At 31.0% G+C, this 16,485-nt stretch overlaps 1 protein-coding gene across 1 annotated transcript; it reads left to right on the top strand.

Annotated features, from left to right (window-relative positions):
* Positions 1 to 3,062: 3,062 nt before the first annotated feature.
* Positions 3,063 to 8,177, top strand: LOC11417356 (arogenate dehydratase/prephenate dehydratase 1, chloroplastic). Its single transcript, XM_003596915.4, has 11 exons — positions 3,063 to 3,474; positions 4,715 to 4,782; positions 4,866 to 4,958; positions 5,081 to 5,281; positions 5,686 to 5,766; positions 5,860 to 5,955; positions 6,984 to 7,061; positions 7,147 to 7,236; positions 7,321 to 7,388; positions 7,555 to 7,636; positions 7,754 to 8,177. Exons 1-11 carry the CDS (start codon positions 3,261 to 3,263, stop codon positions 7,808 to 7,810), a joined length of 1,128 nt encoding a protein of 375 aa, XP_003596963.1. The 5' UTR covers positions 3,063 to 3,260; the 3' UTR covers positions 7,811 to 8,177.
* The last annotated feature ends 8,308 nt before the right edge of the window (positions 8,178 to 16,485 follow it).

Below are 16,485 nucleotides of genomic sequence, written 5' to 3'. Positions count from 1 at the left end.
TGATTTCAGCATGTCAGAGTCTCTTTAATACAAACTTCTCAAACTCTAAGGTCGAGTTTAACAGGAGACAAGCAAATGAGGTAGCTCACACCTATGTTGGGGTTGCCACATTATCATCTAGTCCCAATATTTATTATCATGTACCTCGGTTGTATAAACTCTCTTATTATTACTGAAATGCTATAAGATGCTCTTTTCCTTTAAAAAAAAAAACTTGTCCCTTACTTCCACAAATTAGGCATGAAAACGAGACTCATATATGTTAGGACTTTGATAAAGAAAATCAACATCATGAGTGTATTTGTTTCAATTTAAAAAAAAATATAGATGATGTATTAAAAGAATTTAGAGAATTTTTTTAGAGATTTAAAAAAAAATCTAAAACTATTTTTGTTTTTTTTAATTACTACTTAAAAAATTATCAAAAAATGATTTTTAATTAGTTCATGTTTGTGTACTACCCACCAAGGTAGATTCCGTATCAAAAGAATTTAGAGATTTTATGAAACTATTTATGTTTGTTTACTACTCAACAAAATAACCTCATTTTAAAAAATATTTTTTAAATAGTTCATGTGTTATCTCCTTATTTTTTAAAAAAGAAATAGAATATTAAAAAAAAACTAATCCCAATAGCTTTTTGGGTGCGTTTGTCTTTAATTTTTTTTAGAAAAAGAATAATTTTTTTTTATTAAAAACATCACTTTTGTCATTTTTAAGTCTTTGTTTAAGTTTTTTATAAAATAATTTTTATCAAAAAATCTATTTTGATTAAAAAGCTATTAGAATTAATTTTTTCAAAAGCTATTTTTTTAAAAAAACAAAGAGCTAGCGTACATGAATTAGTTAAAAAAAAGTTGGTAGTAAATAAATTGAAATAGTTTTGGATTTTTCTAAAATATCTAAATTATTTTAATACATAACTATATATAAGCTGAAACAAATGCACCCTCATTTTAAAGACATTTTTTTAAAACAATTTTTCTAAAAATCATAAACAAGCACTTTAAAATTATACAAGTGTTTTTTTTTTAATATATAAAAAATACGTAGCTTTTTTCTTAAAAAAAATCTAAAACAAACGCATTCCATGTGAGAGCCCTCTACTTTCTAGAGTGTGAGCCGCTAATTGTGATTCAAGGGCTCTCTATGGTGTTGTTGTGGGCGGTGGTTTCGCAGAGATTATGTGATTGAATGGATGAATGTATTGAAAATGCATATCGGGAATGTTTTTCAAGAAGAATTAGGTGATGGATAATTAAATTAATAGGATGATTTGTCATTGTGAGTTTAACTCAGTTGATATGAACAATGCATAATATATGCAAGGGTCTGGGATTCAAATTCCAGATATCAAGGTGATTTAAAATTGGTTTAATTATTCTACAGGTCTTCAAACCATTTCATTTTTTTTTCTCTTCATAAGTTGATAAACTAAAAAAAGTTTATAATTAGGTCCTTAAAGTAATATATTTTTTGTAATTAGATTTTTCTGTAATATTTTTTTAATTAATCCACTATAATTACCGATTACAATCACCACAATATGCTATGTCGAATTGACTATACATTGGATTTTTAACAAAGCTATTTGATTCTTAAGTCTTTTGTGCTTTAACATTTTTGCTTCAACAAACTTGTTGAGTTTACCGTAAAGTTTTTTAATTTAGTCTAAAACTACCTTGTCGTCTCAAAGATCCTGACTAAATTAAGTCCTTTGAGAAGACAAGTATTTATCGTATCTTTAGACCCTTTTATACAAAATGTTATTGTCACTATTAGACCGATTGCAACAAGGTTGAGTTTGTATCCGAGTGATATGAAATAAGTGAGAGGGAGATTGCTTCTTTTACTCTGAGACTAGAGAATATTACAATAAATCTTGTATCATTGCAAGTGTACTGAAGAGAACTTGATTAATGTACACATGCTCTTATAACTCTTCGTAGAAGAGATTTTTTTTTCTACCTAGATTCAAGTTCATGACTTTTTCAAGATTTATCTTTTATGATCAACCTTTTGCAATCCATGAACCTAACATCCATTTTTCTATTCAATATGAGATTCTTACCTACACAAAAATAATCCCCCCTCCTCTCAAATGTGAGCTCTATTCATTTTGGATTACCCTCTTTCAAGTAAAAGTTTTTTATCCACACACACCATCGTTGACTCTCGACATTAACGGGACACACCATCTGACCACTGTTTTCATGTAGATTTTCAATATAAGGAGTCAATCACTTTAAATTAAACCCTTAACTCTAATACTATTATTGGATCTTTAGGGGAACCCTACAATACAAGGGGACATCACATTAGGTTAAAACATTCAAATGAATTAGATATCAAACCTTCATCCAAAATCTTAAAACATTATATATATATATATATATATATATATATATATATAATGGATCTTTTGACTTAAGATGATCATCTATTTTTTCAACGTGAGATTCAAACTCACACCAAAAACTAAAAACACCTATATTGAGAAAATATAAAAGAATATGAGAAAAATTTGTCCTCCAAATTTTTTCCCTACTACACTAAAGTCACTATTTTATTAAAAAAAGTTTAATATAATCTTTCTCTGTATATGCCAATGCCACTAGTTTCTTTAACAACTTTTAACTACTTTAGATATACTTTCTAACTAACCAACCAACTAACTAATTGCTTTAGCAATTGATAACTACTCTAATTCTCCCCCTTCTCTATACCCTAACAATCATTCATTTAACCTATTCATGATGATACTAATCTCTCACACTCTTCTAATAATTTTTGTGCTAACTAATTTTTTTGAAAAATAGTGGTGGGTCAACTAATGAAAGTCAAAATAATCAATAATAAACCATGAGCAAATTTCCATCCATACCCAATCAACCCAGCCACAGCAACAAGAAACTGACCTTTTTTATTTTATAATAATCAATTGCATTTGAATTAAGCTAATCAATTGGATTTGCATTTGAATATCACATATGTATTTTCATTTTTATAATAATAATTATTAATAATATTATATTTTTATTCTGGTCATGGTTTCTCAGTTTCAAAGAGTGACATAGCTAAGCAAACACACACGCACACACACACTATGAAAGAGTCTTCTTTTCCCAAAATAACCAAAGTTTCCATTTTTCGGTTTCCCTTTTTCCATTTCTCATACTTCAAATTTCTTTGTAATGTATTTGTGTATTCTCAAGTACACTGCAAAGAGGTGAGAAGAATCATTGACCTAATTAATCTTCATGGTTATGGCATCTCTTGTTGTACCAGGGCTCTCAAGTTCTCATCTTTATTGTCAAAATCAGCTGAAAAGAGCACAGAAATGGGTTTTCCTTGGTGGGTTTTCTGTTAAAAGAACAAAGACAATGATGCATGTGGTTGATCACAATCAAAGTCAAGTGGGTAGTGGTGGTGATGTCTCTCATGGATTGCATAAAGATTTGGTCTCCCTTCCAAGTGGGTAGTTTCATCTTCTATATCTTTTGTTTATAATTTACTTGCTTCAAGATTATTACTTTAGGAGGAGTATTGTTTAAGGAACCTTGTTAAATGTTTTTGATAATTGAATTGAATTTGAATATTTATTTGACTATATAGTGGATTTAGTTTATTCTATTTTTGGTTGCTTGATTTGTATACTTGAATGAATAAATTGTCATTCTTGTTTTTTGCCTTTTTAGTTTATTTTCTAAGTTGTTAATTGAAATTGCACGCATTTTGTGAGAATTTGCAAGACTATGGTTGACTACATACTAGTTACTCCCTCCGTTTTTTTGTATCTATTTAACTGTCACTTTCAAAGTTCAATGCAACATTAAATGTTGTTTTATCAATCTTACCCTTAGATAATTATTACGGAGAGAAAAACACAAGAAATAAAATATTAAATAAATAAGACCAAGTAAAAACAATTGTATCAAAAATAGTAACATTTATTGGTTGTCTTGGTTTGTGTAAAATGTCAGAGAATGACAATTAAAAAGGAACGGAGATAGTATTTAACTTTTTGTGGTTAGCGACATTCAAAATTGTGGTTAATTGTGTTTAATTGATGGTTAACGAGTTGCGCTACTTTGTTATATTCATTAACCATTCATTGAACGGGATTAACTATATATTTGAAATGTGTTGACTGAGTTGACTTTCTCGATTTGAAATTGGGAACTTTGTTAACATTGTTCAGTCGAAGAGTAGACTAAAGAAAAGAGTATCTGTTGATAAAGTATCCATGGAAGATTTGGATACTAATTTCTACCTCAAATGGAATTAAAAAATCAAAAGGAGGGAACTTTTATTTGATTTTACTTTTTGCTAATACAAGGAAAGAACTTACTTGACTGGATAATGTTATTATCAAATATATATATATTTTTTCACAGTATTATCAAATATATTTGAAGAGTCATATCTTTCAATTTGAATAAGTTTTTGACATAACCATCTTGTGTTAATTTCATTTTGGTTTTTCATTCAACTACTACATTTTCATGATTTTGAATACTCTAAAACATTGTTCAGAAGTTAATATGCCTCTTGATCAGACTAGTTGTAATTGTAATCATTTAGAAAGTCATAGGTTCAATTTAAGTTTTTCCATCTTAGTTCATTATTTTTTGACCTTATGCATTTTCATTTTATATTTTGTGATGAGTTTTACTCTCAGATCTCAGACTTCGCAACAACTGTTTTTGTGCAGGGCCATTATCCATATCTGATATTAATGCTGCTTCTGATGATCAAGCCAAAGTACGAATATCATATCAGGTATTATCATGATTCGTGTGATGTTCGTTACTGTTTGATTTAATGTTCACGTTCATTATTATATGTTTGGATTACTGATTTAGGGGATACCAGGATCATACAGCGAGGATGCTGCACTCAAAGCTTACCCTAATTGTGAAACAATCTCATGCAGTGATTTTGAAGAGGCTTTTAAGGTTTGAAATTTTAAGCTAGATTTCATATAACTATGTATTGTTCCTTATAATTTTTATGTTTAATGGAAGTGATTTTCATTTTCCAACTCGATAACCTTTTTTGTTTTGAAAAATTGTGACAGGCTGTTGAGTTGTGGCTGGCTCATAAAGTTGTCATTCCAATTGAAAATACATCTGGTGGAAGTATTCACCGGAACTATGATTTACTTCTTCGTCATAGGCTTCACATTGTTGGTGAGGTGCAGTTGGCTACTAACCTCTCCCTCCTAGCTATGCCTGGTGTCAGAAAAGAGTTCCTTAAACGTGTTTTAAGTCATTCTCAGGTCAGTCTTCTTGTTTCTCATTTCAGGCTTTTTAAACATCGAACTTATATTCTTTTACCAGAAAATTTTGGTTGTTGCATCTAATCCTAAGCAACATAAAGCGCCAAATTAAATGCTTAATTCTCATTCTAATAAAGTTAATGGAATTAATTTTCAATGTAATGTTGAATTTTAAAGTGTCACACTGGTTGAGTCCTTCTCTTTAAAGCTGAGCAATAATTGTTATATCAATTAGTTAAAACAACAATAGGCGTATAACAAGTATTTATATTTTGTATGGTTTAAGCATCGGCATCTTCTCCACATACAGTTTAGTTGAAGAGTGTTATATGTGTGTTGTACATACCTGAGTATGTATTAGGCACATTGGATTTGTCGAAATCTCAATGCCTTTTTTCATGCAGGCACTTGCTTTAAGTGATACTTTCCTGAATAAATTAGGTGTTAGCAGAGAAAATGTTGATGATACGGCAGGTGCTGCTCAGGTAATCCATGTATAATGTGATTTTTAAGTTTCTCTAACGTTTTAGCAGAGAATAATTTTGCTTTTGTTTTCCTTAATGTGTTCACGACACTAGATTGTAGCTTCAAATAGTCTGTATGATACCGGTGCCATTGCAAGCATTCGAGCTGCCAAAATCTATGGGCTTAATGTACTTGCAGAAGGAATCCAGGTAAAACCCCTACCTATCATTTTCATTTTTCAAAGAATCTTCAATTTACTTGTTTCCTGTTACCCTTCATTTGAAGTCAGATAAACTAAGCAATGGTATCAGATCTTTTCAAATAAAATGTTTTGTTTTGGTAAAGTGCTCTGATGTCAGTGATGGACTGATGGTTATAATGTAGTTGAGATCTTGTTTAAGAGTATAGTTATATTAATACGAGAAATTCTTTAGTTCCCCGGGGCATGAAAAATCTCTATGCTTTGAGCTCAACAATGTAGTTGAAGTCGGAGACAGTGATTATTATACTACAAAGCAAGAGATTAATTTTTGCTCTGGGAGCACCAATAATTTCTAATAAAGTATTTGGGAAATTATTATGAATTCAGTGTTGACACTTAAGTTAAAAATCAAGGGTGACTAATTGTGTATACTCTTCTAGAATATATAGTTGTTGGCTGGAAACAATATGTTCTTCTGCCTACAGCTGCAGTGTGTTGTTCAACCTACTGCCTTTCTTGATTGTCTAAAATGGACCCTCATTTTCTATAATTTTCCAACATATCCATGAATAAATCTCCTAAAAGGTTATTCTGTTAGCTGGAAGCTCAAAGTGATCTGTTAAAGGATCTCACATGATATACTGCTGATATTGATGGCACTAGACAGAAATGTCTTAAATTTCCATAATGTTGTTTAGCTAAGACATCACCCTTTCTTTAAACTTCTAGAACATTCTTACTGAGGCTATCTAACTCTATGAATTCTTGGCCCTTTTCCTCGGAATAATGTGGATGACTCGAGACTTAAACTGTTTCGGTGTATCTGCCAACTGGCTCCGTTATCTAACCCCTGATTTTTCTTGTAACTACAAATTTGTTCTTTACACCAATGATTCATGAACAATTATTTACCTATGAACAAATATACTCTTATGGCTATGGATTTCTTTCGTATTTGAAATAATGACTAGTATATTGGTACACACTACTCAAACTTTTCAATGAAAGGTCTAATGTAATGCATCTATATTACAGGATGATTCTGAAATCATCAGTCGTTATCTTGTGCTTGCAAGGGATCCAATTATTCCAAGATCCAATAAGCCTTTTAAGGTGAAAACTCCTTTTGACCTTTGACTCTGTTCTATCATAATCACGCTTCTAGATTCTCTGGAACCAATCATTCATTATTTTTCAGACAAGCATTGTGTTTACGCTGAATGAAGGTCCTGGGGTGCTGTTCAAGGTTTTGGCGGTATTTGCAATGAGGGACATAAATTTAACCAAGGTATGGAAAAGTATTTCCTTTGTTAGTCTAGCTCAGTTGATGATGATTAAAGGACGACTTTAATGGTATGTACTATGAAATCAGATTGAAAGTCGCCCACAAAGAAATCGGCCACTAAGAGTCGTTGATGACTCCAACACTGGAACTGCCAAGTGAGTTATATTTTTTCCTTTTCATATCAGAGCACATTGCTGTTCAACCTAGTTTTTCTTTATTTGCTACAGTGTTAAAATGTGTCTAATTTGGATACATTTTGTCCTCAATCCTTCTGCATTAATTGATGATAAACTTAGATTTTTGAAATTATGTATTTCTCAGATACTTTGATTACCTTTTCTATATTGATTTTGAGGCATCTATGACTGAGCCCCGAGCACAAACCGCTTTAGAACATCTGCAGGTGTGTTTTCTTACATGTTATTTTATGATTTGAATTCAAGGGAAAGGGAAAAAAAACCATTAATGTCCTTGTAATGAGCACTCGACTATATACTAAAATCATTATATGTCCTTACAGGAATTTGCAACATTTCTTCGAGTGCTTGGATGCTATCCCATAGATACAACCATATGATATAGACAGTAGCTATATTCTTTTTTATTGGTGAGCTTTCAACATATTCAAGTATGAAGTCTTGAAAAGGATTTGGTGACAACATCATGTCAAGTTCAAGTAAAAAAGAAGCTTTCACATGGTTACTATGTAATGTATGATAAAATAGTTGATTATGACCTTAAAAATTGTCATTTATTTGTTTTAACTGGATCCATCTCATAACGGATACATAAGAAGTTGCAGGGCCAACGCAAGGGCTTTATGCCTCCCAATAAAAGCCTCTAAAAATATTCTTAGACCAAGTAATGAATTTTCATATAGTATGTTGTCTTGTCTATAGATATTACAAGAGTTTATAATGGGATAGTGGTTTGACATTGTTTTACAACCAGTAGATCCTAGCTAAACCATAGCAACAGATACATATCTTACAACATCGATTCATTTTATGGATAGTGTGATGTATAAGTTATTTTTTATTTGCTTAGATGACTACGTCTTAGAAACACGGCAGGCTTCGATATATTTATTCCATTGGAAACTAACTTCTGATAAATGAGGGGCTTTTCCAGAAATTTGGAGGGACTAAACAGCAATTATCCAAGAAGGATGGGAGGTATAAGGCTTTAGCCTAATATGTAGTTCTAAATTGGGAGATCTGTTTAGACTAAGTGAGGAATAATATATGTTAATTAGCGAAAATTAATGGTTCAGATTTTAATATCTTTCAAATTATCTATGCGTATTACTCTTGAGGATGTGACTCCCTGGTGGTGGTGGCCTTCCGCGCGTTTTGAACATAAGTAGCAAGATGGATCAAGAGCGAACGATTCAGATTCAAGTTTGGTAGTTTGAATTACAAAATAAAAATTCAAATTTTCTTTTTTTTAACCGTCCAATCTTGATCAAACGGTCACTAATGACCTAAATGCGTGAATGCATGTGTGATCCCAATGGTTGCTGGGAATTCGATTTCTAAAACTTAGCATGTGTTTGTTTACATGGTGGAATACCCACCAACCATGCGTTTGGCCAACTCTACAAATTAGAGCTTTGTTATTTTCACAATTTATGAGTCTTGGGACGCGAGATTTTGTATAGTAACGCCCGACCAAACACAGTATTATTGTATGTGAGATCTTAGAGTGAACACACTATGTAATTTTTGTTAGGGTTTAAATTGAAGATAAAACCATAGAATGCCTAAAGCAAGGGTATCAATTAACTCACCCTTAGGTCGGCCCTTCCATTATAAATATGCACTTTAGTCTTAGAAAGTATGGATCCACTTTAGTATGTCAAATCTTTCTTTTTATTAACATTGTCAAACTCAAACCTAAGAAAAGGAACTAAAAAGTAGTATATGTTAGTGCATTCTTTCACAATTAAGTTGTCCTAATCAATTAGAGTGTGATTTGCTAGCAATTCATGTCGTGTCTTGATTCTTGTCACAGCATTTACCACTTGTCAACTTGGAGTGTGTCTGTTCATTTCTATTCTAAATAAATAAATGCATGTTTTTAAAATCTACTCCCTCCGTCCCAAATTGTATGTCGCTTTGGGAAAAAAAATTGTCTCAAATTACATGTCGTTTTACAATATCAATGAAATATTAATGTTACTTTTCCTATTATATCCTTAACTATTAATTACTCCATCTTCTTTCAATTATTTCATTTATCTTTTCCATACCATTTATTAAGGATAATTTTGTAAAACAACTCATAATTTCTCTTCCCCACACAATATTAATTACATTTCTTAATACGTGTGAAATGGCCAAAACGTCATACAATTTGGGACGGAGGGAGTATGTAATTTTCATTTCATTACAAACAGAAGAGAAGATAGAAGCTGCAAGTAGTAGTAACTGTGTAATGTCACCATAATAAAAAGGAACATGCTTGGTTCGTATCCAATGCCATGTCTTGATTATTGTTGTATCATCCACCTGCCAAGTTGGCACGTATAGTTGTTATATTCTTTTCAAATCGACATTAAGATTTTTTATATATTGATTTTGATTTTGATTTTGATTTTAGACTAGATGGAGAGATTACGACGTAAAAGTAGAAGTGCAGAAATATCAGTGATTTCATTGTATATGTTTGCATACACTAAAATGAATAAAATATTAAAATTGCAACATGCTATCATAGCAAATAATGATCAAGCAACGCAATTGAAGGCATTCTTGTTTCACAAGGATTCAATTCTTTTGAGGAAGTTATTCAAAAATATATATATATATATATATATATATATATATATATATATATATATATATATATATATATCTTTTGAGGAATTTTTTTAAGTAGGGACGGCAAAAACATGTTTCGGAAGATAAAATGTGATATGGACAGAACACAAAGATGCTCTTTATTCATACTAGCGAAAAGATGGGCATTCACATGCTATTTCTGCTCTTTTTATTGCGTTAACGCTTGTAGATTATAACTATTTTTTATAATTTTTTTATATAGATAAAAAAATTACAAGTATAGATATTTTTTGACTTTCAAATGTAACAAACTTAAGAAACTATATTTATAATTTTCAATGACAAAAATAATATAACAAATATATCATTCAAAAAATAATACAACAAATATAACATTTTTTTTTACCTTTTTTAATAACACCAATAATATAGTATTATTATATAAAAATTTGTTTAAGGGTAAAATTAAAATAACAAAAAAAATCAGCCCAAATCTCCCCGAAACCCTCTATTTTCTTTATATATTTAGTATAAAATATAGTATAGATTCTGTCAATTGTATGCAACAATTGAGAAAAATTATGAGAATTTTTAAAAAGACATAATTGATTTAGGTCTCAGAAACATTAAAATAAAATAAACATGTTTTTTCAAACAAAAATAAATAATAAAATGAACAGATATTTCAATTCTTTGGTATCAAAATATGTCTAACTAACTTTGATGGTAGAGATCGTTAAAACCCAATTGAGTCTCTAACTTTAACTTAGTGGGGAAGTGGACTAGTCCTCCAAGAATCCGTACTTTCCATTGGAAAATCTCACATGGAAAGCTCTTAACAAAACATCATCGTTGGATGTTGGATACTGATGTTTGCCCTAGATGCTCTCAAGCGTTCAAGCCCCGTAAACCACCATGCATGTGCTTATATAGATTGTGATGTGATGAAAAATTTGTGAGATAATTTTTTAGCCTCGATTTATGGCACCATATCGGTTTTTGCAAAAAAAAGAAAAAAATATACAATGTTCACACCTTAGTTTATAAGAACATACTCTGGGGTGAAATTAAATTTCAGGTTGATGGGATTGACCGTAAACACCACTTTCATACACGCAAGTAAAATATGTATTTGATTTGCGAAATGATATTTATATAACTATTTTATCATAATTTTTGGACAACTTCTTTTTCATCTTTATATTGTGTTATTGGTTTATTGCTTTCTCTTTCTTTTTCTCTCTATTGTTTTTGACCAATAAGAAGAGAGAAAGAAAATTGTTACAAAATAGTTGTACAAATATCATTACTTATTTGATCTAGGGCGGAAATATTTGATTTTAGCGGCCTAAAATATTTATTTAATTTTGATTTGATCAATGTAAAATTCAACATATATTAAAAGTATTTCCTTTAAAAATAAAAATTATTTGATTTCCTAATTTTTTTCCTAATAATATTGATTTCAAAATTACTCAATACTTCTTCCGGTCACTATTATAAACAAAAATTCAATATTTAAATTCATTGAAGAACTGATGTATTTAGTCTATAATATAGACGAGACACATATGTAAATTTTTGTTCATAATAAATAATGACAAAAAGAATTTTTGTTCATAATAATTACATAAATTTTTTTTGCAATTTTTGTGTGTTAAAGCTTCAGTTCTCCTTGTAATCTAGGGTCAAGCTTGTTGGTATGTAAAATATGATTAAAAGTTGTTTTCACCAGAAATCGAATTTGGGTTCACTCAAACGATTCGTCAACTCGATTTTATTAAGTATATATTTGTGAATAAGGAGTGTTTGGTGGCGGAGGCAAGGAGGGATATTGGTGCGGTTGGGGGAGGGGAGAGGGTGTGGCGCTGTCGTTTGTTTGCTTGGGAGGAGGAGAGTGAGAGGAAGTGTTCTGTTTTACTTCACAACACTGTTTTGCAGAAAAATGTCCATGATGCTTGGCATTGGTTGTTAGATCCTATTCAGGGTTATTCGGTGAAGGGAGCATATCGCTTTCTTACCACATCCGATGATCGTTTGGATAGGACTCTGGTTGATGATGTCTGGCAAAAGCATATTCCGTCAAAGGTGTCTCTGTTCGTTTGGCGGCTTCTCCGCAATAGACTTCCTACAAAAGATAATTTGGTACGGTGGTAATGTCATTTAACCTATAGATACGGCTTGCATTTCAGGTTGTGGAGGTTTGGAAACGGCAACACATCTGTTCTTATATTGTGATATATTCATCTCTCTTTGGTCTTATGTTTGACGTTGGTTACATATTTCTTTGGTTTCTCCTGGTGACATCAAACAATATTTCATTCTATTCACTTCTATGACGGAGTTGCCTAGCTAGATTCACTCATACATTCATGAAAATAATTTGGTTTGCCTCTGTTTAGATGCTTTGGAAGGAAAGGAACAACCGTATGTTCCAAAATACGGTCTCTAATCTTTTTGTTCTTGTCGAACAGGTCAAATTAAATTCTTTCTTATGGTTTAAATCAAAACAGGTGACTTTTCACTATAGTTTTTATAATTGGTGAAACATCCGCTTCTTTGCATGAGTGTCCACTTGTAATTTGTTTAGCTTTGGTGGTGCTTCCTTGTTTTGCCCACCTTGATCTTGTAAATACTCTTAGGTGGTTTCGCCCTTGCACACCTTGTACGGAATGAATCATTGTTGTTAATATTATATCTCATTTTAATTTGTTCAAATTTCTTTTGTTCATTTTACTCTAACAAAAATACAATTTTGATTTCCCTGTTTTCAAAAAAAAAAAAAGTTTTGCTAATTCCTATTGTAAAAGTTTGTTTCTTTTTGTCCAAATTTCGAATCATTCTTGCTTATGTGAGTTATTAATGATCTATCAGCGCTTATTAAACATGTGCTTGTTTTTTTTGGTTACATTAAACATGTGCTTGTTGAGATTGATTAAGTGAGACATATGAGTTCTGCCACATAAGTAATAAATATGATGCATCAACAAAGTTGACCCCAAATGAGTTTTGGGTGGAAAATTCAGAAAGAGTGAAATTGACCCCAATTGTTTTTTATTGGTTATATGTAATATAATGTATGAGAGCATAATATGATTTTGAGTCTAGGTTCATAGAAATTTGAATTTAAGTTTGAATTATTAAATTTTCAGATTTATTTGATATACATGTACATTTTATATCAATTTGATTTTATTGTGTCTTTCTTATTTTAATCCACTCGATGCTATTGAGTATATATTTATAAATTTGCTACTTATTAATTCTTTTGTGATTTTTCAATTGTTTTTATGTAATTTATAGTACAAGAACATGGTATGGTTTTGAGTCTAGGTTCGTAGAAATATAAAATATGGAGTACCATATTTCTTCTTTATTAGATAAAGCAAAAGTGTGAACTTGTATCAAAGTGACGATAGACATCGTAACTAAGTTGACACCTCTGGAATCACAAATCCTTTGCAAACATACTCAAAAATTTATTACTCTCTTCGTTTCACAATGAGTGTCGTTTAAGGTTTTGACACACATTAAGAAATGGAATGAAATAATTATTTGACACAACACTTTTACTAAATTGCCCTTACTTTATAAGCAAAAAAGAAAAACTTAAAGTTGCATTGAAAATTGTGTGAGAGAAAAGTTGGAGTATTTATTAAGGGTAAAGTTGGAAGAAAAAAATTAAAGTTGTATTGAAAATTGTTGGGTCACAAGTAGGCATGACAACAAAACTCATACTCGCGGTTACCCGCCCGAACCAAACCCAATTTGACGGGTTTTCCCCGTTTTGACTGAGTTTGGGTATGGGTATGGGTTTTCCCCGATTTCAAAACACGGGTATGGGACGGGTAACGGGTATATAGGTACCCACTCCGAACCCATACCCGTCCCAAATGTAAAAAATTACTTTATGTTGATATATATGTTATTTTGTTTGATAATTGTCATGTTAATAAAAACTACCATTGATATTTAAAGGATCAACTAAATCATTCCGTCTAACAAATGTTAAAGTGAGCATATTGTTGGATAATGTATTACAACGTTGCTCTTAGGGATGCAAAAAAATTCTATTTTTTATTAAAAAAAATTATTCGATACGGGGATGGGGTGGGGATACCCGAACCCGTCAGGGACGGGGATGAGATTCAATTTCTCATCCTCGTTGGGTATGGATAGGCTAATGGATAAATATATGAGAATCGGGTATGGGGACGAGGAAGGTAAAACCCGTCCTCGGAGGACCGTCCACATCGAGGCTAGAACAATCGCACAAGCAAGAGAAACACCACACTCTTACCCAAAACCTTAAGGAAATGGGTTTATGGGTCCTCTTACTTATAAGGTGTTCAACCTTTACTATTTTATCCGATGTGGGACATATAACTCACACTTGCAAACCAACACTCCCCCTCAAGTGTGAGTCCATCGACCGGCGGCCTCAGTCGCACCCTTCGTCGAACCGGGGCTCTGATACCACTGTTGGGTCACAAGGGGAGCTCGGGGGACCGTCCACATCGAGGCTAGAACAACCGTACAAGCAAGAGAGACACCACACTCTTACCCAAAATCTTAAGGCAATGAGTTTATGGGTCCCCTTACTTATAAGGTGTTCAACCTTTACTATTTTATTCGATGTGGGACATATAACTCACACTTGCAAACCCACAAAAATATAAAGTGACATTCGTTTTGAAAGTTTTTTTTTTTTGTTGCTAAAGTGACACTTGTTATGAAGCTGATGGAGTACCATATTATTCTTAAAAGGAGTGTTATTTGAACAACTATTTGGTTGACAACTTTTGTGACAACCATAATTTACAAAGAAAAAGTTGGTATGTGCACGAAAACGAAAGCAATAGAAAGATAAAGTAAAAAATGTTAGTATGAAAGAGAAAGTTGTCACAAAAATTATCATAAAATGGATGTTCAAATATCATTTATATATTCTTAAAGAATAATAACGACTCTATGGTACACTAAAAGAGCCAAATTATATTCTTTCTTTTTTTGGGTTTGAATTATTGATTGATATGCAATTTGCAACACTCCATTTTTGAATTATAGACATATTTCCGTCTTGATTGAGTCCCTAAAAAATAGAGAACTTAAGAACATGAGTGATGAGCCATTGGTTGCACCCAAAGAGCAAGAAAACACAAATGCGTGGCGTGGTGGTTGAATGATATATTATAATGTTTTTATACACAAGAAAGGGAACATTACTAAAGATGAATCGTTGATGATGTTGATGCTCTATTCTTTTTTGCTTTTGTTTTTTTCCTGAAAACGTTACAAAGATGCTGTTCCTTCGAATATGTATCGTGATATACCAAACTTTTTACAGCTCGTCCTTCAACCAAAATGTTCCTCCGTACTTTCTTCATTTTATGTGTCTAGGTTCAATGAATGTATGTAACACCTTTCTTCCTAGATCCCTTTATTTCTAATTGTATTAATTAATTGATAATTAAAGGATTTATTAAACAGACCCATTTATTTAACATATTTTGTTAAATATTAGAAGAAATCGAACTCACTTTTCTTTTCATATTATTCAATAGCACACTCTCAACTAAGGTGGGTTGGATTTAGCGAAAGAGGTCAGTCTTCTACGTCTTTCGATCTTATTTATAATAGATATTTTCGTTAAAAAAGTTAATGTATTTGGTTCAAATTCTTAATCAAATACATCAATTTTTGTTGTTTCTTATAAATAAGATTAAATAAGTATAATTTAACGAATCAAAGTTTAAATTTGATTTGAGTTTTTATATACCATTTGATTATCTTAAATAAGAATATTTTTAGTGGCAAAAATCTATGAGATTTTTTTTTTTAGCATACTCCCTTATTTTAATAGGTTTGTTTTTCAGATTGTTTTTATCAGATTGTTTGTAAAGAAAATTTGCAATTTAAGCATATTCTTCGGGGGTAAATTGGAATAGCATTTCAGAACATTTAAATTTGTGGGAATATTCTGTAAATTTACTAAAGAGCTAAAAATTCTTATAACTTTAGATTCTTGCCAGAAAACACATACATTTCTAGTATTTTGTAGATAATCACAACTTTTATAAATTGAGAAAATATCACATGTAAACTTCCCATTGTTCTAATTAAATGACACACACGTCTCCTATTTTTTGTTTTAGTTGATAAATTAGAAAGAAAAAAAAAAACATCACCTCTTCTATTTTTATATAGGTGTATATATGAAGAAATATATGTATTTAAAGCATAAGTTAAAAAGATGAGTGTAATTTTCTCTAAAAATTTAATTAAATAAAAGAGTAAATATGAAAATTCTTTTGACAAAATTCAATATTTTTATTATCATTTATAAAAAAATTAATAAATTATACTCTGCTGTCTAAGAGACATCTAAATCACACTTGACTGTCTTCTTATGTTAAAATATACATGTCCTTTTTTTGTGAGTTAATTATATAGAGTAAGTTTTCCTTTC

The sequence above is a fragment of the Medicago truncatula genome, chromosome 2 (genome assembly GCF_003473485.1).
Source record: "Medicago truncatula cultivar Jemalong A17 chromosome 2, MtrunA17r5.0-ANR, whole genome shotgun sequence".
Lineage (NCBI taxonomy): Eukaryota > Viridiplantae > Streptophyta > Magnoliopsida > Fabales > Fabaceae > Medicago > Medicago truncatula.
This window is presented reverse-complemented; position numbering and strand designations above follow the sequence as displayed.

What these genes read in the sequence shown, in the direction of transcription:
- LOC11417356 (XM_003596915.4), top strand. Translation starts at nt 3,261, where the DNA reads ATGGTTATGGCATCTCTTGTTGTACCAGGGCTCTCAAGTTCTCATCTT. An exon ending in TACTTGCAGAAGGAATCCAG is followed by an intron (nt 5,956 to 6,983) that starts GTAAAACCCCTA and finishes TCTATATTACAG; the next exon opens with GATGATTCTGAAATCATCAG. An exon ending in TCCAACACTGGAACTGCCAA is followed by an intron (nt 7,389 to 7,554) that starts GTGAGTTATATT and finishes TGTATTTCTCAG; the next exon opens with ATACTTTGATTACCTTTTCT.